Raw genomic sequence first — 23,620 nt, forward strand, 5'->3', positions numbered from 1 at the left:
TGTTTTGCTAGGACTGAACGCAATAGCTTTCCTGAACTACCACTAGCATTAACTCAGACATGGTCTATACAAGGACTTCTAATTTCTTCCCCATGTTCACATTTTAAAACCCAAATTCTTCAGAGTTTAACCAATTCTATTGCAGAATTTCTTACCACAAGTTGACATCAAAAGTAAACACAAGTTATAAGAAAGTTAATTTCCCTTTGTGTTTTCATCTTTTCAGTCACAATTTTTTTTCTCTTAAAAACCTATTAAAAATATCATACACACTTGTGCGAGCAACAGCCAAAAACATGTGTTTGCCAAATTCCAATATGCCACTACACCTTGGTTTTCAAGAAGAAAAAAAAAAATTGCACACCAGATTCTGATGCATTGCCAGGGCTTAACAGCATTTGGATTTTTTCAGTGTACACACAGGCCACACGTTCCTGCAACCACAGGGCACAAAGTTCTCACAGGCTGCCTGACTCTAACACGGTGCTGAGATTCCTACACAAGCCTTCAACCGCAACAGGTGCGGCCCACAAAAAACCCCAACTTCCAGTAAAATTCAGGCTTGAAAGTCCGCTTTAAAGAAAAGCCTCATAAAACAAAACAAACAAAACAAAAACGTCGAGTAATACCTTGGGGGAGGCAGGAGGTTTGTACTCCCAGGCAGAAAAGTGCCTGTCCTCCCACTTGCCTGGCTATGGGGCAGCAGGAGGAGCACCAGAAGGTCCCATTTAACAGGGCAACGAAGATTCACCCAGTAAGAAATAAACCTTTGGAGGACCGCAAGGCCCAGCTCAGCCCAGGCCACCTCAGGAGGAGCCTCGAGCCCAGCCTGCCCGCGGCGGGCCCGAGGCCGGGCCGGCGGCAGAGCCAAACCGCGAGGAGCCGGCCGAGCCTTGCTGTGAGCCCGGCCGCCTCACGACGCCTCTCAGAAGGAGGCGTCTGCGGTACGACCTTGGGCCCGGCCCCGCCGCGGCACTTACCAAGCCCCAGCACCGGGATGCTCCGGCCGTTGGCCAACGGCAGCACAGGACAGCCGTGCGCCCCACCCCCCTCCGCCGCGGCCATGCTTAACGGCGGCGGCCCGCGCCCGCCCCGCCGCTGTGGGGGGGACACGGGACTACAACTCCCGGCAGCCCCTGCGGCCGCCCGGCGCCGCAAAGCGCGGAGGGCGGCACGGCGGTACGGCCGGCGGGAGGCAGGTGGGAGAGGGGCCGTTGGCGGCGGATGGGCGCGCCCAGCTGGCTGTGGGGTGGGAGGAAGCCAAGGGATGGGTGACAGGAGCGGGGAGACGCGGGGTGAGGCCTCGGCGGCGTGGTAGGGAGTGAGGTGCCCCGGCTGATCCCCCTTTCCCTCCCGTGATAGGTGACGGCGGCGGCTGTGGGCCTGGCGGCTGTGGGCCTGGCGGCTGTAACGGCCGCCTCGAGGATGCTGTATCTGGTCGGGCTGGGCTTGGGAGATGCCAAGGACATCACGGTGAAGGGGCTGGAGGTGGTGAGGCAGTGCCGCAGGGTGTACCTGGAGGCCTACACGTCCGTCCTCACGGTGGGGAAGGAAGTGCTGGTAGGTCCGGGCGCTGGTGTGGGGCAGAGCCCTGAGGCCTCTCCCGCAAAGCCTGAGGAGGGTGCTGGGGCTGGCGGGCCGGTAACGCCCGCAGCAGAAACTGACAGTGCATGTTCTCGGGAAAAGTGCGTACGTGACCTTCACGTACTGAGAAAATCGTTTCACCACTTTGTGAGAACACCGGAACGAAAAATAAATTTTCCCTCCCGCAAGTAATGTTTGTGTTTTAACACTAGTTTTCATCTTAAATTCTAGCAACTTGGCAATCCTGAAATCTTGGAGAACTTGGTCAGAAAAATGTCTGATCAAATTTTAAAGAAAATAAATAAAATACATACCAGAAAAATACATATTTTGGAGCCTTGAACCTCTGTATCAGCCTGAGGTGTTGTGCCTGCTGGGAATAATAACTGGAGCATCTCAAGTTTCCGTGTTTCCTTGTGGGCCAGGCTGTCTCACCATGACTTCCAGAAAATAGACAGTTTAGTGAGAGATGGGCTGCTAAACAACACGGAGATAAGCTTTTTGTTAGTAAACACGCCTTGTGGAAGAAGACAGTAGTAAAAACGTACAAATTATAACTCTGATGGGCTCACCCATCAGATAGAAAAAGTTCAGTCTTGAAATAATATCAAAAAATGGGCTAACCTGCCCAAAGAACAGAGATCTCATCTCCAAATAAACTGTGTAGTACTATACAGAGATGCTCTCTGGGTCTTGGATGCTGTATAGCCATAATGTATTGTATACATATCTGTATGTACATACAGTACATGAGACTTTTAGCTTATAGTCAGCATTTTGTGGTTTCCACGTACAATTCCCATAGAATATTTGGCGCCATCTCTGGTATATCTGCTGTGTTTTAAAATTAAGATACGCTCCATGTTTTTCTGTTTTTTCAATACACTGAAGCAATCTGAATTGAAATCAATCCATTCAAAACAAAATGTTATTTTTTTAATTGTTGGATAGTTGGAAAATTGCAAAATAGAAATGATTACTTGGATACATTTACTTTGCAAAATCTGCATTTGCTATAAAAAAATGATGGATTCCTAGCCAGCTGAAAATAAAACAGCAAGAAAAATGCTGAATATTTTTGGTGTGGTTATTCTTGGGGGTTTGTTTGTTTTGGTTTTTTACTGTTCTAAGTCTTTTGGAAACCTTGAAGTCCCAAATCTGAGGTAATTTGGGAAAAATGATGAATAAAAACAAAGTAAAAGTTGCTATCTTGCCTAAGAGGGAATATAGGAATAAATCACCAAGTGTCGATACTACAGCCCAGTTCACATACAAGTGACAATGCTGAATGTTTTATTTAGTAATCTGAAGGTCAGCCTCTCCTAATCAATATGAAAAGTTATGGGAAAGCTCTCAAGAGATCTGGAATCCCTCTTTCCTGGAGGGATTTTCTGGAAATCCTCCTTTGCTGATGCATCTGATATGCTCTATAGTGTGCATTCACTTACAGTGCTGGACTAAAGTTACTCTGGTCTAATGGTAAACTCACCAAAATGTACGTAGCATTGTTACTGTATTCTCAGCACAGAGTGCTTTGCTTTATAGATCAGCTCCTATTGCTACCCTACTACTTACTAATGCGCATCTAGTGTAAGACACCTAATAAAAATAAGTGGGGTGTCAAAATTTCTTGGAGTTTGTTTAGTATAGACCTCAGGAGTACTCCAGGGTGGCCATCAACTGTTCTCAATCACAGATACAAGATTTGCTTATACATTTATTTGGTCCCCTTTCTATCGCATCTGTACAGGTTGCAGTCTGTTTCTCAAGCAAAATAATATCCTCATTTTACAGAGGTGGAGAAACTTAACCAAAAATAGCGAGGAAGTCATCTTTAGAAAAGGGAACCGAACCCAGTAAGTGAGTACTCAAGCTATTGCATCCAATCCATCATTTTTTTCTGGAAGCACTACTCCGCTTCTGAACAAGTGTGATGGTTGTCTTGTCAATTCACTATTCTTGGTGGACAAAGATGAATGTATCACTGAAGTCACAGGAGAAGTCAGAGGAAAATCTTTCTGGATCATAACTGATTAATAGATTTATCAATTTGTTAATATTTATGATATCACCCACATTTTCTGAATACTATTTAGAACAAAACCACCTTTTTCATCTATGCCCTGAGAAAAAGAACCTTTATCTAATCATGTAAAGACCATGCGAAATATATGGTAAAATATGACTTACGGAGACAGGTATGTTCAGGATGGTCAGATAACATGTTTCTAGAACTAACTGAAGTTTTGTTACACATGAGGTTGATTCTGGAAATAATGGTATTTAAAACATACAAAGAGACACAATAATTACTGAGCTGCTGAAGGAAAGCAAAGGGTGCAATCTAATACATGTTTACCTGTATACATGGTAAAGTATTTCTTACAGAGAACTGAAGATGAAAGATTAATATTAAATCATTACTTAGATGTGGTTAGTTACAATGTATGAAAGAAAAAATCTAAACTAGGTTTTGGTATAGCTAGTGTCGTATTTGTATCTGGTTTGATGTCGGTATTGTAACTAACCTAAGCAGTTCGGCTCAGACTTGTGAAGGGGGATGCCTTATCGTAGGATGACCAGTTAAATTAACTATACCTAGAGTCCACCCAAGTACCTTCAGTATGCAGGTGTGACTGAACTGCTTCTGGAACAGCTCCTCAACTGACACAGAAGGCATAAAAGACCCAAGTCAGTATTAGAGTAATATGCTTGACTAATTTTTGTCAACTCAGGAGCTGCTTTATGGGAAGCTTAGGTGTTCTTGCAACGGGAGAAAGGGTTCTTCAAGACATGGGTCAGACTCTCGGGGGGAATAATAAAGTTGGCCTTCCCAGTGTCCATTGTCTGTGTTCCTGAGTAAGCATGCACAGAGATATGAAAACACTTTCAAGTATTTTATTTTGGTGTTTCTTATTAATTTCAATTTCTAGGAAGAGTTTTATGGAAGAGAATTGATTTTGGCTGACCGAGAAACAGTGGAACAAGAGGCAGACAGCATTTTAAAAGAAGCTGATGTTTGTGATGTTGCATTTCTTGTAGTTGGAGATCCCTTTGGGTAAGACAAAGCAACATTTTAATTATTGCTCTAGCTTGATCGCTCTCTTTTTTCAATAGGAAGAAGCCAAACTCCATAACTGTAATTTTTTATGAAGAAGCTGATTTTCAGACCAGAAGCGCTTCTTATGCCTTCGTATATTTGTTACTGCATTACAAATATACATGCAATTGTCTGCACTTTATCTTGCTTTGGAGTTTTCTTGCCCAGATATCCCTTATAGATAGGAATGTGGACCCTCCAGGATGTATAAATCTTTCCTTCAGCAGTCACTTATCATTTCATTCTCCATGCTAGCTTTTATAAAGAATATTTTGTTTCAGGTTTTATCTGCTGACAGAAGAAATTCTAGGATATCACATAATTAAGACATGTGCTATGTTTTGAGAGAGTATTCTTTTATTTGCTATTTGTACTTATAAACTGCAGCTTTTATGCTCAGTTGTTTTACAATGAATACTGATTGTTGGTTGTACAGTGCTTCTGCTTTGATATATGCTACTTTTTAAAACCACTTAGGCTGTTATAAATGTCTTCTCATTTTGGTTTATTAAGCCTTTTGTTTCCACTTTTTATTCCTGCTGAAAAGTATAGTCTTTTTCTATCACCAGAAGGATCTCCTTCTGTCTTTTCAGTCAGGCATCATCAATCTGTAATGTCAAGCCACAGAGAAGAGCTTTTAGTCTCCAGCTGGTGATTCAAGATTTATACCACAGTGTTAAGGGGCACAAGAAAAATCAAATCACTGAGCACCCTATTTGTAAGTGAAAAAATAGAAAGAGTTTATGAAAAAGAGGAGCAATGTGCACATCTGTCAAAAGCAGATAATTTATTTAAATACAAGTTGAAGGGAATTGGCAGGAGATTATTATATTAAGCTAGCAGACGATGATTCAAAAATATTAATTGTACTCTCAGTGCATCTTAACATTAAAATTAGGATTCACGTAGAGCGTAGAGCCACATTACCTGTACCCTTGTGCTCTGATATAAGTACACAAAATGAAAAAAAAAATCTACGATGTATTGAAATGTAATTTCTACTTTTAAGCAGTATTTTGATCTGCCTCAGTTATCATTAGTTTCAGTGTTTTAATTCTGATTAACATACTACATCATTGTAGAAAACGACACTTTTTTTGAATGAGTTGCTTCTCTCATTTATGTTTATGTTCTTAGCTCTTAATATTGCAGCTAGAACTGCTCCTATGCCCACATAGGGCCCTAAGGATTTAGGGGTTCATGAGTTTACTAGGGAAGAGTACTGGCTGTTTCTGTCCTAAGAGAAGAGATATGGGAGGAGGATAGAAGCCGTATGACTGCAGCCGATCGTAGAGTTTCAAGTATATTTGCAGGTCAGAAGAGTACTTGGCAGCCTTAAGAAGTCTCAGGTGTTGGTGGTTAATGGTTAAAGTGATAAAACAAGCTGTGCCCATATCATTCTCCTCAGTGTTGTTCACTGCAAGTTTTTATCTGCATTCGTAGTGACAGCAATGGATGCGTTAGCAGGAACCTGACAATTTTAGTAGTGTACTGGAAGACCCACCTTCATCTAGCCTGGTGCTAACATTCATGTTATTATTACCCATAAAGCTCAAAATCTGCATCGGTGACAGAAAATACTAGTATAGCTCTAGGTGCAGAGGGCTGACTCCATGAAGCCTTTGCTGGTATTAGCTAAGTGCTCATGAGGGCACTTCTGCTTTTAACTATAGTCATTATGGACAGATCTACTGGGAGAAAATACTGGCTGAGCAGTTTTCAGTGAATAAAGCCAGCTGATCCCTTGGTCAATATTAGCATAACCACAAAATCCTCCAGTGCTCCTTGTCCTGTGTATGTGAAGGGAGTAATACAAGGCTGTAAAACTAGTCCCCTCTTCTCTTAGAGCAGGCATTCTTAATACACCTTTGCTTGTGGAAGTCAGGCACATAGTTTGTTTACTAACCTAAGTGGTGTTTTAGATCACTTCACTGCTTTCTGCTAGGTCTGGGAGTCTGTTTGTACCAGGGTCTCCGATTTCCCAAATTCAGATTCCTCTTTTTTTTTTCCCTCCAGTGAAATTGATTTCTTTTTTATATGATTGATCCTTACCGCCTTGCCAGCTGCTGCCGCATTTGTGTTCCGCTCTGAAGCACCTGATCTACTGATTGCTGCTAGTCAGACATGCAGTGTCAAAATTATCAGACTGAAAATCAGGGGAATTCTGTTAGGGTAACTGAACCAGGCTAGGGTGAAAGCAGTCTTCCTATTTAATTATTCTGATTGGCATACACTATTTCTTTCTTTGCTTCCTTCTTTGGAATGGCCACACAGAAATGTGTGGTATGTCTTGGGAATGAGTTGTTTAAGGCCATTGTTCAGGTTTGATAAATTTAGGCAAGGGGTAGGGTAGGTGGATTTTCATATTTCATGTGGAAAATGGAGTGTGCCTAGCACGTATGCAAGCATACGTAGCATGTATGTAAGCATACATGCAAGAAAGATACATATGTAAACATTGCTGCAGTTCAAAGATTTGCTGGATCTATATATACTTACCATCTTAGAAGGACTCCAATCCCAATTGCGTTAACTACAAGCCCAGTAACACTTGCACCAGTCACTGCAAGGCATTTATTGAGCATTAGACTTGGAGCCAAATTTAGCTCAGTTCTAAGCCTAACTAGAATTTTCTTAATTATTTCAGAATAAACTTGATCACTCAAACTTAGGCATTATGAATTTGAATAATTCGGCTTAAATATTATAAAAGTTGATTTAGTCTAAGGATGTTTTTACTAAGTACTGCATGCAGTTTACCTCAGTGTGTTTGAAGTTCTTGCTGGAGTGTGTTGCTTTCCTAGCGTGCACCGGTGCAGATAGGAGAAGGCCTGGCTGTGCAGCAAGTAAGGCAATATTGGAGTTTTGTGGAAGCCTATGCCAAGAAGAGTTGTAAATTCAACAGATGTCCAACAGACATCTGCAGAAGACAAAGGATAAAGGGAACTTTCCTTTTCAAGTACTTGCCAAAGCTACTTTAAAAAGTAACAATTGTGTTGGTGTTACAGTTTAAATTATGCCAGAAAGCTGCCAAGAACCTCAGTATACTGAGGATGCCTGTATTTTCAGCTAGGGAAGATGACATATGGAAGCCTTATTGGAGTTTTTACTTTCCTGTAACAATTAGTCAAGTTATTGTTGCCCTTTTGGCACCTCTGCCTTGCCCTAGTTGTGAAGGGTTTCATTTTACTTCCAAAACGAAACTATAATGCTAATGACACTTGGTCACTTTATCTTTTCAACCTGTAATTCCTTTCTTTTCCAAACACAGGGCCACAACACACAGTGATTTAGTACTACGTGCAGTAAAATTGGGTATTCCATACATGGTCATTCATAATGCTTCGATAATGAATGCAGTGGGCTGCTGTGGTTTACAGGTAATATTTTTGTATATATGCTATTGCACAACTGCTAAACTTAGAATTCGGGAGCTCTTCTACTGCTGTAGCAGTGCATGTTGCAATCTGAAGTTTGAAGATCTGTAGCAACTGTACACTTCTGTTGTCAGAATTTGTTAACACTTCCTTTTCAGCACGTTCCATGTCAGCAAAAGTCCCTTTTGATGAGTGCATGAGTAAATGAATAGTAACACTTCTGTTCTTCTCTGCTGTTTAACTTCCCTCTGCCCCAGGAGACTTTGATATTTAAGTTATTTTACAGATAAAGCTTTGCTCGTGTTGGCTTCCTTCTACTACTGATGGTCACCTGATAATTTTATTCTTAAATTAGGTTGTTATCCTGTTGAGAAATATGCTGGTCTTGTCATAAAAGGAATACATGCACAAGCCTACCTACATGCCCAACTTAGATCATAACTAATTCCAAAATCTTGTATACGTTGCATTCTTTCTCTCCGACGTTGACCTGTCTTTACTTTCTGCCCATCTGCTGAGAGAGGAGGGATTTGCCTAGCCAAGGACTAGAAGAACAAATGACAGTTTTTGTGCTTCTTGAATTGCTAAAGTAGAAGAGGTCTAGTATCCCCCAAGAAAATACTTCACTGCTTCCATTTACACATGTATAGGCCCATTATTACTTTTCCTGCACGAAAATTGTTACGGCCATGTCTGTATCATAACTAATCACATATGAATTAGTTAAAGCTTTCCCCTCTTGTTTTCATTCATTACTTTAACACAGAACCTGCCCTCTCAAGGTTCAGAATGGTTCTCTTTGTATGGGAACCGCTAAACCAAGCTCCCAGTTTACCAAAACAGAAAGCAAGCACAGGAATGTAAGTGTACTACAGACAAGAATTGAGAGTTTGAACAATAAGTTATCATCACTGAAGGAGGAAGCATTCCTTCCTAGCTTAGCATAAAAGAACACCATTTTTGAGTTTCAAAAAAAGAAGTGACACCTTCAAATTTGCACTGACAAACTCCAATAGCCTTATTTCAAGGCTGCCCAGCAGCAGAAAATCTGTTGCAGTAAGTTGGGTATTATATCTGTCTTTGATCACATCTGAGTCGTTCAGAAATGCGAGAGCCCTGTCTGAGCTGGCAGTTCAGCAACACTGCATTGACACCTATTCAGAGATGTGAACGCTAATGGGAAAGCAGCATAGGATTCACATTCCTTATAATTCTTCCCGTGAGCACTTTCTTAGTGATGCCTGCCTGTTGCTGTTAAGACTTGGGCAAAATTATCTTTTAGGAAGGAAATAGGCTCCTTGGTGTCTAAAATCTACACATACAGCAGACAGATGGCAGCTGTCGCATGACTGCACTTACTGGGGCGGGTAACACAAGGGTTGAGGCTGGGGCTCACCCTTTCCCCTTTTGGCTTCATGGTGGTGCAAAGTTTGCTTCTGCTGTCAAACTGTTGACAAGTAGTTTCTACTACCCACTATCTTTTCACTGTTCTTTTACATTCATTAGGAAGGAAGATGCAAGGCTTATAATCCCGAAGAGAACAGATGACTAAGCTTTCTGAAAGTTTGCTTCCCCCACAACTCCAGCTAGGCATGGGAAAGAGAAATATAGAGCTTCTAGGTTAACTGAAAAAAAGAGCAGAAAACTAACTGGGAATATGTTGTGAACAGACCATAACTTCACATATGCCAAGTTTTGGAGATTAGTTTACTATTCCCTTATCCCATGCTGAAGGGAACAGACCAAGAAGGAAATGTGATGTTATTCACTCTGGCGTTAGTCCCCTTTTCCATTCTGGCTTGGGAGGGGCTGCCTTCTTATAAGTCAACATTCCTGTTGTTGTATAAAGCATTATAGGAAATAGTGATCATATTGTATTACCGGACAGACTATAACCAGCTGTGTGTTTAACTCCTCATTGCTCCTTACAGGCATAAACAGCAAGTGAGAGGTATCTTACAAAAAAGCAGCCTCTGATATAATTAGAGTTGTGGTGGAAGTTTATAATTTCTTTCAACAGTCTTTACTTGCATGGCTGTCTCCTGCCATCAATTTAGTTTTGGAGTTACTGTGTTTCAAATTGAAAAGTTGCTGTCAAGTATAGCAGGGATTCCTCTTTTGCTTCACCACAGAAAAGGCTTGGCTTTTTTTCTTGTTTTAATCTGATTGTGATACAAAACCTCTTTCTTTCTTACTAGAGAAAAACAGGAAACACCTTTATACGCTGTTCTGAAAGCCATGTGCGTAGTGAGCTGTAACTGCTGATTAGGCCCTCAGTAAAATGCAGCTACAGCCCACTCTGTTCACAAAAGAACATGTCTCGTGTCATCAGAGCAATGTTTCTGTGCAGCCAACAACATTCTGGTAGTTGTGCAGTTTTCCTGTACAGCAGTGGGTTACTGAAATCAGTAGAGCATTAGTGACAGTTTGTCACCTTCAATTCATAGATATATTTCTTGCCAAATTGTAAAGAAGGGTGAATATCTATTTTCAAATACTTTTTTTTTTTTTTTTTACCATCTTGACCATTTAACAGAGTCAGTGCAACTGTTTTGAAGGCTGCACAGGTGAAGACTGCATTTGTATAAAGAACAGGGGGTATTTTAGTTTTGAGAATTAAACTTTTTGAACTTCTAGGAAGCTCTCACAGATTGATACAATGAGCTATAGCTATTGAAAGCAAGGGATAGTATAACTTGCCAAAGTATTAGTCTGACTAGGCATAAGACTCTATGACTTGCCGTGGCTCCCTTTCTTACGCTGTTCTTGCTATGCTTCACTGTGTCAGATTTATTTTTTTTTCCCCAAAGCTGAAGAACCTCTTTTCCCTCAAAAACAAATGAATACAGTGGCAGGGGAGAAGCCAGGAAAAGTGTGGGAGTGCCTCTTAGCATTTTCTCTGCAGGTTCACCTCTTTTGTCTGGAATCTGACATGTAGGTATGTTGATCACTGTGACTCCTGTTGTAGTGGGGAACAACCACCAGTGAAGAAATTAATGCAGTTTAGTATCTATGCACACTGCCAGGGAAGTCAGGGAGTGGGGACTGAGGTCCCGAGGGGAAGGCCAAAATTCTCAGAGAGCACTTCTAGTAGGTGGTAACTAGTGAGGCAGTTCAGCTTTCCTCAGCATCAGCTTCACTGTAGTTCTGTACCTTTGGAAAGCTTAGGGTTTTAGGTAACGAGTTTACCTCTATTTACCTGTTCTACCATAGCTCAGCTATGCTGTGAGCAAGACTTTGCCTTGGCTCTATCCGACTAGGATTCAGCACTGCAAGCTGAGAGCAAAGGGAGAGCCTAGCCTGACTTCCATGGCTTTATCCATACCTACACTTGTTTTTCAGAATAGGGCTGATTGATTGATAAGGCTTTTAGCCCTAGAATAAAGAGGCAGAAAACTCAGGATCTCTAATTTACACTGTTTTCCTACCTTCCTAATCTGCATGACATCCAAATTAGTTTGAGAAGGTCAGTGGCCACAGGGGTGCTCTCAGGACGCAATTCTCTTAGATCCAGTTCTGGTAATGTGTCTTCGAGATAGCAGTGTGGATGGTCAAACACACGAGGAAGACTGCATCATACTGACCTGTGATGCATGTGAAGGAATGATGCAACTTGAAATGGCTTCAGATAATGGCATTACCATAAAGAAAGAGGACTGAGAACTAAAGTGCAAAGCCAGAGGCAAGCCATGGGACTAGTGTTGCTAGTTTTGAAAGCATTTACTTTGTATTTTGGTAGGGTAGCTAGAAAAAAACACATCATGGCAAAGACCTGCCTTTCTTTCGAGACATACCCACTTTCCACCTGAATAGCTTCAGAACAAACATCTGCATGTCCCCTTGTTTCTTTCAGTGACTCATATTGATTTTTTTTTGCAGTCCAGTTAATTCTTGTAAGACAATTACAGTTATAAAATAGTTTTGTCTTTTCACTACTAGCTGATCACTTAAATGCAAAAGCAGTGCTTACTATGTTATTTTTGAGTCTTTACTGAACAGATGAGTACATTTTCAGTGTCAAGTAGAAAAATACTACTTATAGATAAGAAAGCTGAAGGATGCTATCATTACTCATTGTGCTCATAGTCAAATAGAAAACCTGTGGTAGCTGTAGGAGCAGAACCTCTGAGTTCCACCCTCTCTCTCTGTGCCCTGATCTTCAAAAATACTCTTTGCTCTAACAGGAGGGCCTCTACACAAAGGGTTTTTTATTCACTGACAGTTAGAACCAACTGTTTTCCATCACTGGTTGGTTTTCTCACTTACTACCAGCTTCCGACCCTTTTAGAAGGTGGCATTTGTGTCTCAAACCAATTCAGGTTAAATCAGTGCTAGTCACACTACTTTATTACTCGCAACTGCTGTTCAACTTAGTGCCACTTGTCTCTAGCGGACATGACCCAGAAACATCCATCTAATCAGAATAGATTTTTTTCTCCATTTAGATATCTCCATTTCAGATTAGTAACCCAAGTGACCAGGGTGGGAAGGAATCATTGTTTGATGTTACTGGGAAGAGTCCTAGAAGGTTATTAAAGATAAGGTGACATGACCTTGGAGGGAAAAATCCTGTCCTGTTCAAGTTTGCTTGGAGTTTCTGAGTCTTTTGGTAGCTGAATTTTATTCTGCTTGTGGAGTGGCTATTTCCTGTATCAGCACTTAGGAGATAGCCAAGAAACAAATGTGTTCTTCCCTTCAGCTGCTTTTATGTGATTTGTTTCAGCTGCCTCCTGAAGACTGCAGTCATGTGGAGTGGGCTTCCCTCTGCCAAACATCCTTTTCTTCACAGTTCCTTTCTCTCTGGCATGTGCTAAGGGGACTGGAGGTTTTTGGGACAGCTGAGCCAATCTTTTGGCTTGCAGTGCAAAAAGGAGTCATAACCCCATATGTGTGAATGGTAAAAGCTTTCAATTTCATGTGAAGGTTCTTATGAGAGAAATTCACAGTTGCTAAAGGTCCGTGGTACTAAGTAAGATAGCGTAAAGGGCTAGAGCTAGGCTTGTGGTTGGTTCATATGACTAATTACAAGCAAAAATGAAGCTTGACTGATTCTAGCTACCTCTTTGTTGATGATTGTCCTACCTCCTAATCTGTTCTCTGGCAACAGTATATAATATAAAGAACAGCAGAAGCCCTTTAATCTGATGTATATGGTCTGAAGGGTTGTTGATGTGTTGCAGAGAATGGGGGAAAAACCTGACTTGTTAGGTTCCTTCTTTGAGGATGAACGTTGCATAGCGTCATGTCAAAACTCTTATGACAAAGATAAACAAAACATGTCTTAGCTTTTCTGTTCATTGCGATTTACCAAGAAGAAACCTGGGATAATGCAAGGTGCTCTACAGTCTCCAAATTCCATTTCAGAAGAAAGAGCCTTTTGGTGTTTGTCAGCGGATGTGATCAAGCTGTGCAGTATCTTCATTTGCAGAACACACCGGTCCTGTGAGAACTATCTGCAGTGTAACCTGTGACCATCTCTATACAGAACATAGCTGAGTAGTGTTTCAGTCCTGCAGGGTTTACAGGCATTTGCCTGTAAATGGTGGATACAGGTGCCGGGTCCTTTTTAAGATTCCTTTTTACCTTCTTCCCCTGACATCTATCCAGTTCTGAAGCTGTTTGAAATTTTAGGAGAGGAGGCAGGCAAAGAATTGCTTTGTCACCATTGCAGCTGATACAGCAATAATTCTGGGAAAGATGCTGTAAAAATAAACATTTACATTTTGAAATGTTTACTTCTTGGTTTCTCTGCAGCTGTTGCCCTGTTGACCTTTAATATTATCTTGCATCTTCTCTCCTGCTTGCTCTAGTACTTTTTAGAGGGGATGGGGGATCTTCCTTTTTTAATTTCCCTATTTAGTCCCAACTTGTTCCTTCTTTTTATGCCCTATATTTTTGTGGTGATTAGCCACACCAGTATTTTAAGTGAGGACTGTTGATCTGGATAGCTTGAGGTGTCTGGTGTCATTCAGACTGGCCATTAACAAAGTTGCTCAGCAGTTTCATTGGAATTTCACTTGCTTGCAGGCTTTCCGGGCTGAGATCATGGTGCAGCACTTTGTCTCTCATAGTTTATTCCAGCCTCTCAACTGGCAATCAATTCTGCTTATATAGACAACAAGCAAAATAAGAAATATCATTAATAGAAGGGTTAAAAATACTAACTGAAAACAGTCACCTCAGTACTAAAAATTGTCAGACGTTCTTTCATATTACGTGTGAAGTTGTAGCTTATTCTGAGGTGATGAAAGTGTGAGTTAAGAACTGCTTTCTGCAGTATTTTGTGAAAGGCAGAAAACTCTAGCAGACAGCAGACGGCATTGCCTCGCAGTAGAGAGTTCTGGCTTCCTTTCCTGACTTCGGCTATTGCATTGCAAAATTCAAGTGCACAAAGCTTTGCTTAAGCCAATTACTACTTGGGCGGGGGGGGGAGGGGTATTTCCAAAGACTGAGGTCTTTCAAAATGACCTTTTGAAATTTTTCTGTGAAGTTTTTGAGCATTAGGGAGAAGGTAAGAAGGTCAGTTTCCAAGCTGAGAGCATGAAATGTGTGTCCAACCATTTCACTGAGCCCCTTTGAAATTCTGGCCCTTTTGTGCCTGAGCAGAATGTAGGCACTCCAACAAATCTGATGATTAGTGCAAGTGTGATGCTTGAGATGTGTTAGCTTGTATGGAACAGATCTTGCCCACTCCTAAACCCCAGCTGCTTAATGTAGAGTGCAGCACACAGAAGACCGCTGGGAAACTTCATTTACTGTTGCCTCTCTTTAAAGCTGTGCCAGCAACTGTACAGCATGATTGTTTCACTGACAACATACAGAGCTCTTCATTGTCTTATTAAACTTCTTGGCAATCTCAAAGCATGACATTAATCCTTAGTTGTGTTGCAATACATCTTGGTTAACAAACGTGTCACAATTTTATTCCAACAACAAGCATGATTTCTGGAATTTTGGGCCCCTATTCAGTCTTTTATGGTTGGTAGAGAGAATCTTTTTTAATTTCAGTGAGCTCTGGCTCTGGTGGACCTGCTGTCCTCTGTAACTGATGAATCCTTAGGATAGTAGTGGAATTTTTGGTATTTACTGCTCTCTGCAGCAAGGCTTTTCTTAAAAGTGTGATACTTCATGCTAGATTTCAAGAGGTAGAAATTAGACCACAGCACAGGAAACTGTATTAGGAACAAATTGAATCCACATGAGGTACAGGGAGGGAGTTAAAAATCTAAATTCTGATACTGTTACGTGTTGCTTCTTTAACACAGGCTTGCTCTGGTGGAAGAGCAGTGCCTGTGTTTGCATGTATGTCACACGTCTGCAGAGATCAATTGCTAGATGAGAAAGAAATATTTGTTTGTGTCTGTAGAAGTGCTTGTAAGGTAATTGGTTACAAGAAGTCAAGCACAACAGGGGTATCCATTTATTGCTTCAGTTCCACAGCCTTCATAGGTTGTTGGTGTACCAGAAAGCTTCCGAAGTAGTATTTTTCCCTTTTTAATTTCAAGGTAAAATATGCATGCGTTAATGCTAGGAAATCTATTCTTTAGAAGTTTAGTTAGTAGAGGGGTATAAGTTGCAAAGGCATTTCCAGGCGGGCAATAAAATATGCCCCGTTCCATCTTGTTGGTGTAGAAGCTACTTCTGTGCTGCCCAGGTGCTGAGAAAACAGTGGTTTTTGAGACTATAAGTAGAGTTTTCTATGATATCAATACTCGTGAAGATATTCTGAAGTTATTTCTACTGAAGGGACAGGCCATTTTGACAAAAATGGTTTGTTCTTTTTTTTTTGACATTCAGTCTTCAGTTTTCATGCAAAACCTGGTAAACAAAGGACAGATTCAGTGAATCTGACTGGCAGTGTTTGCACAAAAAGGATAACTTGCTTAACTTCTTGCTGGCAAAGATGATGGAGAATCTTTGTAATGATCAATGGAAAAGAGAAAAATAACAATCAGAAGTGCTGTAGGGTATAAAGTTGAATGCCCAACTTGTTTTTAACATGGGGTTTAAAAGATCTGATTTCCAACAAAATACTTATCAGATAGTAACTTTTACCCTTTTCTGCACATCATTTTCTTTGCTAAAAGACAGAAGTGGAAGTTTCTGTCTTCCAGGTTATCAAAATGCCAAAGGGACAGGGATAACGATTGAGGTTAATTGAAGGAGGTCTGCTGCTCTTTGGGAAATGACTGCGGTGGCTTTCAGGTGGCAGATAGTAACCTGGTTAGTTAGGCTGGGACCGGACATTTCAGCAGTTGTTGATGACTGAAAGTGTACTACCAATGAGAGTAAAGGTTAACTTGTTCCCAGGTGCTCTAACAGTGAAGGGCAGAAAGAGAAACTCCTTGTTCTAATAGTTTTTCTTCAGATTTGGTACAAAATGGAAAAAGTTCTAGCTAGCCATATGAAAAATAGGCAAAACAGCTTGTGGTTTGTTTTTTTTCTTTTTCTAAAACATAGCCTTGAAATAGTTAAAAAGTTACATCAGGAGCAATTCATTTGGTTCAACCTATATTTAGCTTACTGGAAGAACCTTTAGGTTGTGAAATGTACGCTGCGTGTTCTTGTCCTTGTGCTAGAATGAAATATTTAAAAGAGGAAACGTTTTCAGTAATATTCCAGGAATCTTTGAATAAATGCTGTTCCTATCAGCATGAATGGTTAAAATTTGAGCTTTTGGTCCCTTGAAAACGTGTTTCTGCTTTGATACAAATTCTGCTCTGCCAGTGTAAAGGAGTTAAAACCTCAACCTAATGCCGCAGTAAAATAAGTATGTGTAGGGGAATCCCCAGATGGCATGGAGCTGCCACAGCTGCTTCTACAGCGGGTCCTCTGCCAACAGAGCACACACAGTGCCTCCTGGAGCGAACTTGGAAAAGCAGCTTTTCCTTCCAGGTTTACAGAGAAAGTGAGGAGGTCAGTCCATATAGCCATCAATGCTTATCAATATGTAAAGGGTGGGTGTCAAGAGGATGGGGCTGGACTCTTTTCAGTGGTGCCCAGCGGCAGGACAAGGCGCAATGGGCACAAACTGGAACACAGGAAATTCTGTCTGAACATAAGGAAAAACTTCTTTAGTTTGAGGGTGCCAGAGCACCGGAACAGGCTGCCCAGAGAGGCGGTGGAGTCTCCTCTGGAGATATTCAGAACCCTGGACGCGTTCCTGTCCAGCCTGCTCTGGATGAACCTGCTCTGGCGGGGGGTTGGACTAGGTGATCTCATAGAATCACAGAATGGTTCAGGTTGGAAGGGACCTTAAAGATCATCTAGTTCCAACCCCCTGCCATGGGCAGGGACACCTCCCACTAGACCAGGCTGCTCAAAGCCCCATCCAGCCTGGCCTTGTTCCGGTGTCTCACCACCCTCACAGGAAAGAATTTCTTCCTAATATCTAATCTAAATCTCCCCTCTTTCAGTTAAAACATTTTTCAGCTTAAAATCTCCAGAGGTCCCTTCCAACCCCTACCATTCTGTGATTCTGTGAATGCAAAGATAGGTAAAAACTTTACAGGTAGTTCATTAGCTGTTCTTTAACATGCTTTACTGTTTGGAGAGTAAAAGAACCACAGCAAATCTCTATTATGAAGAAAAAACAGTTTACTAATTACAGATTTTGCTAAAAAGAAAGGAGGAAATGCAAATGAATGTACTAGAACTCATCAAGAGAAGGTCAGGGCAGCTTTTTTAAAAGGAAGCATTGTTTTTAATGCAATGTTGTGTATTTATGAAAGAGCAAACTTAAGCATCTCATAGGAGAGTACACTCCCTGTAGTATGAAACTTCTTTATTAACTAGGCTCAGGACTTTTCAGTGTTGCCAGTTGTTCATGATTTTCATAGCATTTTTCTGTATGCTCTACTACTTATTTTTTTCTTATTGTGCATGTGTTAATGCATTTGCTTTGCTTTACAGTTGTACAATTTTGGAGAGACAGTTTCTATAGTTTTCTGGACCGATACATGGAAGCCAGAGAGCTTTTTTGACAAGATCACGAAGAACAGGCAGAATGGAATGCACACACTGTGCTTACTTGGTAAGCAGCAGCTCTCCCGGTTCCTTAGCTACCATCTTCCGCAGCACCCAGAGACAATAGTGGTAGGCATGAGATGAAGTCTACAATTAAACAAATGTTCTTAGCTAATGTGTATCTTTAAAAAAATACCAAAAATTGGAATGTTTCTATACATGTATTTGGAGTCAGTTCAGCCATTGTTCATGCTACAGTGGCCAGGAATTTCTTAATTCCTCTTCAGAAATCCCATAAGAATTATGTCTTTGTAGAGGTCAAATAGGAGCTGGAAGACCATATTTGCTCTAAAGATCAGCATGATTTTAAGCTAGATCAAGCTCAGGATCCAGCTCAGATTGCAGTGACTAGCAGCTATCTTTTATTGACTTAATGAGGTTAGAGCTCAACACATCTGACTTTCTGGGGAGCCAAATCGTACATTTAACCACATTTCTGTTTTGTAAGGTGATTTCCCTTTTCTAAATTATCTAAGGATGTTTTGGCAAAAGGTGATTGTCACGTGAGAAGCTTCAGTGCTGTAAAAAATCCTTACTGATCATGGAGCTGAAACAGAATCCTGCTCCTACCTGACCAGCGTCCCCAGGGTCTGCCATGGTGCTGGCTGATCTTTTCCCCACCCAACAGCCCTTGGCTGAAAGCCACTCTCTGAGTAACTCTACTAGTCTAGGCAACTCCTTAAAGTTTGTGGAACTGCCTACATATAGACTACAAGATACTTGCATATTTGTATATATAGCTATATATCTTTCTGTATCATCTTTTAGACACAGCTGGGATCGGTCTGTGCTAAATAAATTAATATTTTAGGTAAAAACAAAGTCTGTGGTAACTGGAGGAATCCTGAGCAGGAAACAATTTAAATGTGTAAGCATCACTGCACATCAAACTTTCCAATGCCTTTAAAGTTGTTTGTTTTCAAAATTGGCTAAAAATCATAATTTTGGTAATTTGTTTTAAAGAAGGATGACTTTATGTATGTTTTAAACAAAGATTATTACAACTATAATATGTTAAAGTATTCTATAGAAATCTTGTAGAATTTCTATGATCTCCCTTTTTAATTTTTTTACACAGTAGCGAGAGTAAAAATTTTGAAACTGTAAAATTGAATTATAAATCTCATGTTTCAGAGTCAGTTGTGGTACCTGCGTCCAATTGTAGCTGACAGCTGAAAACTACCAATTTCCAAGTTAATTGTTCCCTTAATACTATTTAGTCATTTTGGTCTATGTATTGATTGTTTATCCAGCTAGACGAGATTACCAGATAAGCAAATGGGACTAAATCTGCACTAAAAAGGTTCGTGCTCATAAACTTCTGAATTCAAAGTGATTTCACAGACATACAAGCAACTTGGTAAACTACGCACAAATAATCTTGCAGATTTACATTTTAAACCCCTTTCTTTATAGTCACTTTGGTTTAGGAGTTGATCATGTAACTTAAGCACCACTTTTTTTTAAAATCAAGATTAAAAATGTATCCAGATTTCACTATGAAAATATTTCGGGAGCACTTGAATACAGATAACATTTGATTGCCTCTTGGAGAGATTGTGGTCAGTTGGAGTTTCATAAAATTGCAGATGTGCAGAGTCTTACCTGATACCTTCTCTTTTTTATTTTTGCCCAAGTTGGTTTTTTTTCCCATAACAGAAGATTGTTCTAAATTTTGATTGGGAGAGGAAGGAAATGCTAACGAAAGTCAGGTTCCTGCATGGCAGTGATGTAATCACTGTCGATCAGTCAGAGGGTTTTACCTTTAGTGACCACGATGTACTCATAACTTAAGAGTACTCCCAGTTCCCTGGTGTGCTTCGACACACAGGCATTTAGCTATCCTACGGTAAATATACCTGCTGTTTGTGTACTTCGCAGTATTTTTATTCATCTACGTTGCTCTGAAATCTGTGAAACTTGCCCTATCTTTGGGTAAAATAACATGCATAAAATGCCAATACTTTGTGATTAATTAACATGTGAAACAGTAGAATGTAATCCACATTCCTTTTGCCTGGAATAGCTAAAACGCTTTTATAAAGTTTATACAATCTGCTAATTAAATTAAGCTTTGCCTACATAGAAAACTAATTGGGAGGTTTGTAGGGAATCTGCGTTGTAATATCTGTTTTGTTCCACAGATATTAAGGTGAAGGAGCAGTCTCTGGAGAATCTAATGAAGTGAGTCACCATTTTGAAAATATATAGAAACACACAGCGTATCTACGAAGGATTTTTTGTACAAGGAACAAAAGTTCTTTGCGCATTGTCTAATGCTGAACTTACCTGCCTTCTCCTCTTGTGCTTCTCAGTGGCCAGGGTCTTTTGTTTCTTAAAAGGAGTGCAACATTTTGTTCGTTACAATAGGACCTGGCTTTATTTACAGTAGCTGAATGAAGCTGCAGCACAGCATAAGCTTTTTTTGAACTGTTTCTGTGAGAAGCATTAAGTCAGAATGGGGTAAGCTTTCTGCTTGGCAAATGAAGTGTTATTTTACTGCTGTTCTATCCCATCCTGAAATGGATTAATAGCTGAAACACCGTTCTGAATTCATTCTTCCTTACACGGGCTAGAAACAGTGTGAAGTACTGAATACATACCACCCTTTTTAAACAGCTAAATAAGCAATACATAGAAAATGGTTTAAAGTTCATTTAACTGTATTCACAAAAGCTCTTGCCACATCTTAATCATCTCTTTGCAATCTGTATGTTTTGACAGTGGCGAATATAAATGGTTACTTTATACATATGCTGTAACTCTGGTCTAAATTAACATTTGTGAAGTCTCACAGTATCATTGAGGTTTGTTTATTCTGGAGTTTCAAAATGAAATCTGTTTGACTGAATCCACAGTTGGCAAAGAAAGCAGCATTTCATTTAAGAATGCATTTCTAGTCTGTAATCATCTGTCTACAGGGCATTTGACAGAAAAACAGTAGTTTGCCCTTGAATTTAAGCCTAACACATCTTTCAGGAGTAGCTGCAAAACCTGTATATTGCTTCCAGCAGCTGAATTTGCTTTTAGAACTCAAATGATCTGCCAGCTGGAGACCCCACTGTTTCACAGGTGTGGTGAGAGCACAAAAGACTTCTGTCTTCTGTAAAAATTCCACTCTTGTCTAAAAGGGCCAGGCCCTCAGGCCTGTGTAAGTTCAATTTGCTGGTCTAGAAGTTTCTTGAAATAAACTGTAAGAACGCAAGGGATAATGAAACCGGTTTATGTTAAATTTCTCTACTTTTCTTTCCCTGCAGAGGAAGAAAGATTTATGAGCCACCACGCTACATGAGTGTGAATCAAGCTGCAGAACAGCTTCTTGCCATTATTCAAAACAGGAGGCTCCAAGGAGAAGAACCAGGTACTTCTACTGCAAGATTTCAATCTGCTCCTCCCCCTCTCAAGTCACACGCATTGATGAGCCTCTGAACTCTCCTCCCTTCCTCTTAATCTTAGCATTCCCTTGCTTTGCAGTGGAATTGGGCTGCCTTAAATCCTAGTCATGAGATGGATTTGGCAGAGCTGGAAGATAGCATAGTTCAGTGAGCACAGACGAATGAGCGCTAGTGGCTCTTGGAGGTTTAGTCAAAGCCTGAGTTTGGTAACCCTGTACTGTTTCTATCCATCTTTAACTGTGTGCTTTTTGATCCATTAGAGTCACAGGAGGCAGAAGGATTCAGAGCATTTTAGATCAGTCGAGCTTCAAAAATCTCTGCTACATTTTATTTAGACTGGTCACACTCTGCTCTACATGAATACCAGCACAAATCTGGGTTAACCCAACGATGCAGAACTGCGACTTTGACCTTGAATTCTTAACACTAGTCAAGAGCAAACTGGGAAAGGTGTTTATCAAGACCAAAAGTGAAATCACAGCAGCTATAAAGATGTGTCGCAGAAAAATTCTAATAGAAATTCATCTAGCTATAGTCCTCCTTTTAAAAGTATGTTCCTTAAATACTGCTATAAAATGAAAATCCTTTCATTTTATCCTTTATATAGAATGAATCAGAAGCAGTAGTGTCCTCAAGATGAACATAATTCTAGAATGAATATCATATTCCACTTCTGCTGCCTTCCTATTCTTGCTTATGAACATCCCCGAGATACAGCTTTATTTTCTTTGAAGAACAAGCTTCTTTCTAGGCCACTCCAATGATTTATTAATTGGAGGGTTAAGAAAGCAGTGTTAAAGCTTAAGCATTTTGAGTACTTTTTCCTTTAGTCAACAAATTAAGCATTTAATCTCCTTTCTTACAGAAATTACTGAAAACACAGTTTGTGTTGGCCTCGCACGTGTGGGTGCTCCAGATCAGAAGATTGCTTCAGGAACACTCCATCAGATGTCCACAGTGGAATTAGGCGGCCCACTACATTCCTTGATCATCACAGGCACTATGCATCCTCTGGAATTAGAAATGCTTAAGCTTTTTTCTGTAGATAGTTCCAGTTTTGAAAATAATGCATTTCAAAGGACCACTTAAATAAAAATGAGGCATTTAATTTTTTTTATTCCATCCTTAATTGCATGACAGCATGAAGTTATTCCTGTGAATATTTAGAGCTTGCTTAAGTGCAGTTAGATTGTATATTGCTTCAAAAGACAACACTGTAGGAACATGGACCTGCTTTTACCTGAGGCTACAAACTGCACCTGCTGGTTATCAGCTTCTAACATGTAGACACCCCCGGAAACCCTGAAACCTTAAAACCCCTTTGTCTGATTCAGTTCATTGACATCTACGCCAGTCTTAGGTTGATGACTAGGATAAGAAGCGCAAGCAGAGAACTGAAGAAGCGTACCAGGCAGCTGTCTGCCATCACTTTTGCGGTAGGACATAAATGAAGCCTACTGCATACATTGTGGCATTTTAGATGTTAAATTTTGCTTTTCAACTTTCCAGAAAGTTAGTAATTCTCTCAGCAACAGAAACCATGAGTGTGCAAAACCTGTCAGATCTGTATCCATCTTTACCCTTGGGAGAGGGAATATAGACAGGTCACAAGGTTCTTTATGTCTAAACCAGGAAGAACACAAACTCCCCCCTTGGACGGTTGGTGAAACAGAGGGAGAAGCTGCGCACAGTTTCTTACTTCAGAAGGTTGCAACTTAAAATAGAACTGGATTTCTTCATGTGTTAGTGCTAACATTTATGGATTGCTGGACTCAAACTGCAGCAACCACAACCAACCTTAAGCCAATTCTCAGAAAACAGACAAAATTCTCTTTAAAATCAGCTAATGGATGATGGCGGTTGCTATTTCAAGTAGTGTTCACGGTATGTATGACAACAAAGCAGACCTGTATGCAAATTTTTTTTTTAAACTGAAGATTTATTGGAAAGAAATTTGATCCCATATCTTTTCAGCAATATAGGACAAATAACATTTTATATAGACTGTATTCAAGTAGAAAAGATTACATTAAAAATTTCTAATATTGCACTTGGGACAAGTCATGGCTAAGCTACTAACATTAGCATTCCAGAACAAAATCATACATAGTCTTCAGAATTTTAGTGAGCTGCCTTGT

The 23,620-nt window shown here is 40.4% G+C and overlaps 2 protein-coding genes across 5 annotated transcripts in view; one reads left to right on the forward strand and one right to left on the reverse strand.

Moving 5' to 3' along the window:
* Window positions 1–1,151, reverse strand: part of LOC141747925 (putative oxidoreductase ZK1290.5) — a 49,899-nt gene extending 48,748 nt beyond the window's left edge. For all 3 annotated transcript variants that reach the window (XM_074598956.1, XM_074598954.1, XM_074598955.1), the window contains exon 1: window positions 981–1,151. In XM_074598956.1, coding sequence (XP_074455057.1) covers window positions 981–1,065 — 85 coding nt within the window. In that variant the 5' untranslated portion in view covers window positions 1,066–1,151. The remainder of the gene's footprint in view (window positions 1–980) is intronic.
* DPH5 (diphthamide biosynthesis 5) lies at window positions 1,142–22,595 on the forward strand. Of its 2 annotated transcripts, none has more exons than XM_074598958.1 (8): window positions 1,142–1,179; window positions 1,363–1,560; window positions 4,518–4,642; window positions 7,956–8,064; window positions 17,974–18,094; window positions 20,232–20,271; window positions 21,345–21,448; window positions 22,348–22,595. In XM_074598958.1, the coding sequence occupies exons 2-8, from the start codon at window positions 1,426–1,428 to the stop codon at window positions 22,569–22,571; spliced, it is 858 nt and encodes a 285-aa protein (XP_074455059.1). In that variant the 5' UTR covers window positions 1,142–1,179; window positions 1,363–1,425; the 3' UTR covers window positions 22,572–22,595. The 2 variants fall into 2 exon arrangements, with proteins under 2 accessions (XP_074455059.1, XP_074455058.1); XM_074598957.1 differs by having other exon boundaries at window positions 1,145–1,199.
* The last annotated feature ends 1,025 nt before the right edge of the window (window positions 22,596–23,620 follow it).

The sequence above is a fragment of the Larus michahellis genome, chromosome 8 (assembly GCF_964199755.1).
Source record: "Larus michahellis chromosome 8, bLarMic1.1, whole genome shotgun sequence".
Classification (NCBI taxonomy): domain Eukaryota; kingdom Metazoa; phylum Chordata; class Aves; order Charadriiformes; family Laridae; genus Larus; species Larus michahellis.

Bases quoted from the DNA above. Each gene is read 5' to 3' on its own strand.
- DPH5 (XM_074598958.1), top strand. From the start codon at position 1,426: ATGCTGTATCTGGTCGGGCTGGGCTTGGGAGATGCCAAGGACATCACG. The intron at 1,561-4,517 runs GTAGGTCCGGGC...TTCAATTTCTAG, and splicing joins CGGTGGGGAAGGAAGTGCTG to GAAGAGTTTTATGGAAGAGA. The intron at 8,065-17,973 runs GTAATATTTTTG...TTTGCTTTACAG, and splicing joins TGGGCTGCTGTGGTTTACAG to TTGTACAATTTTGGAGAGAC.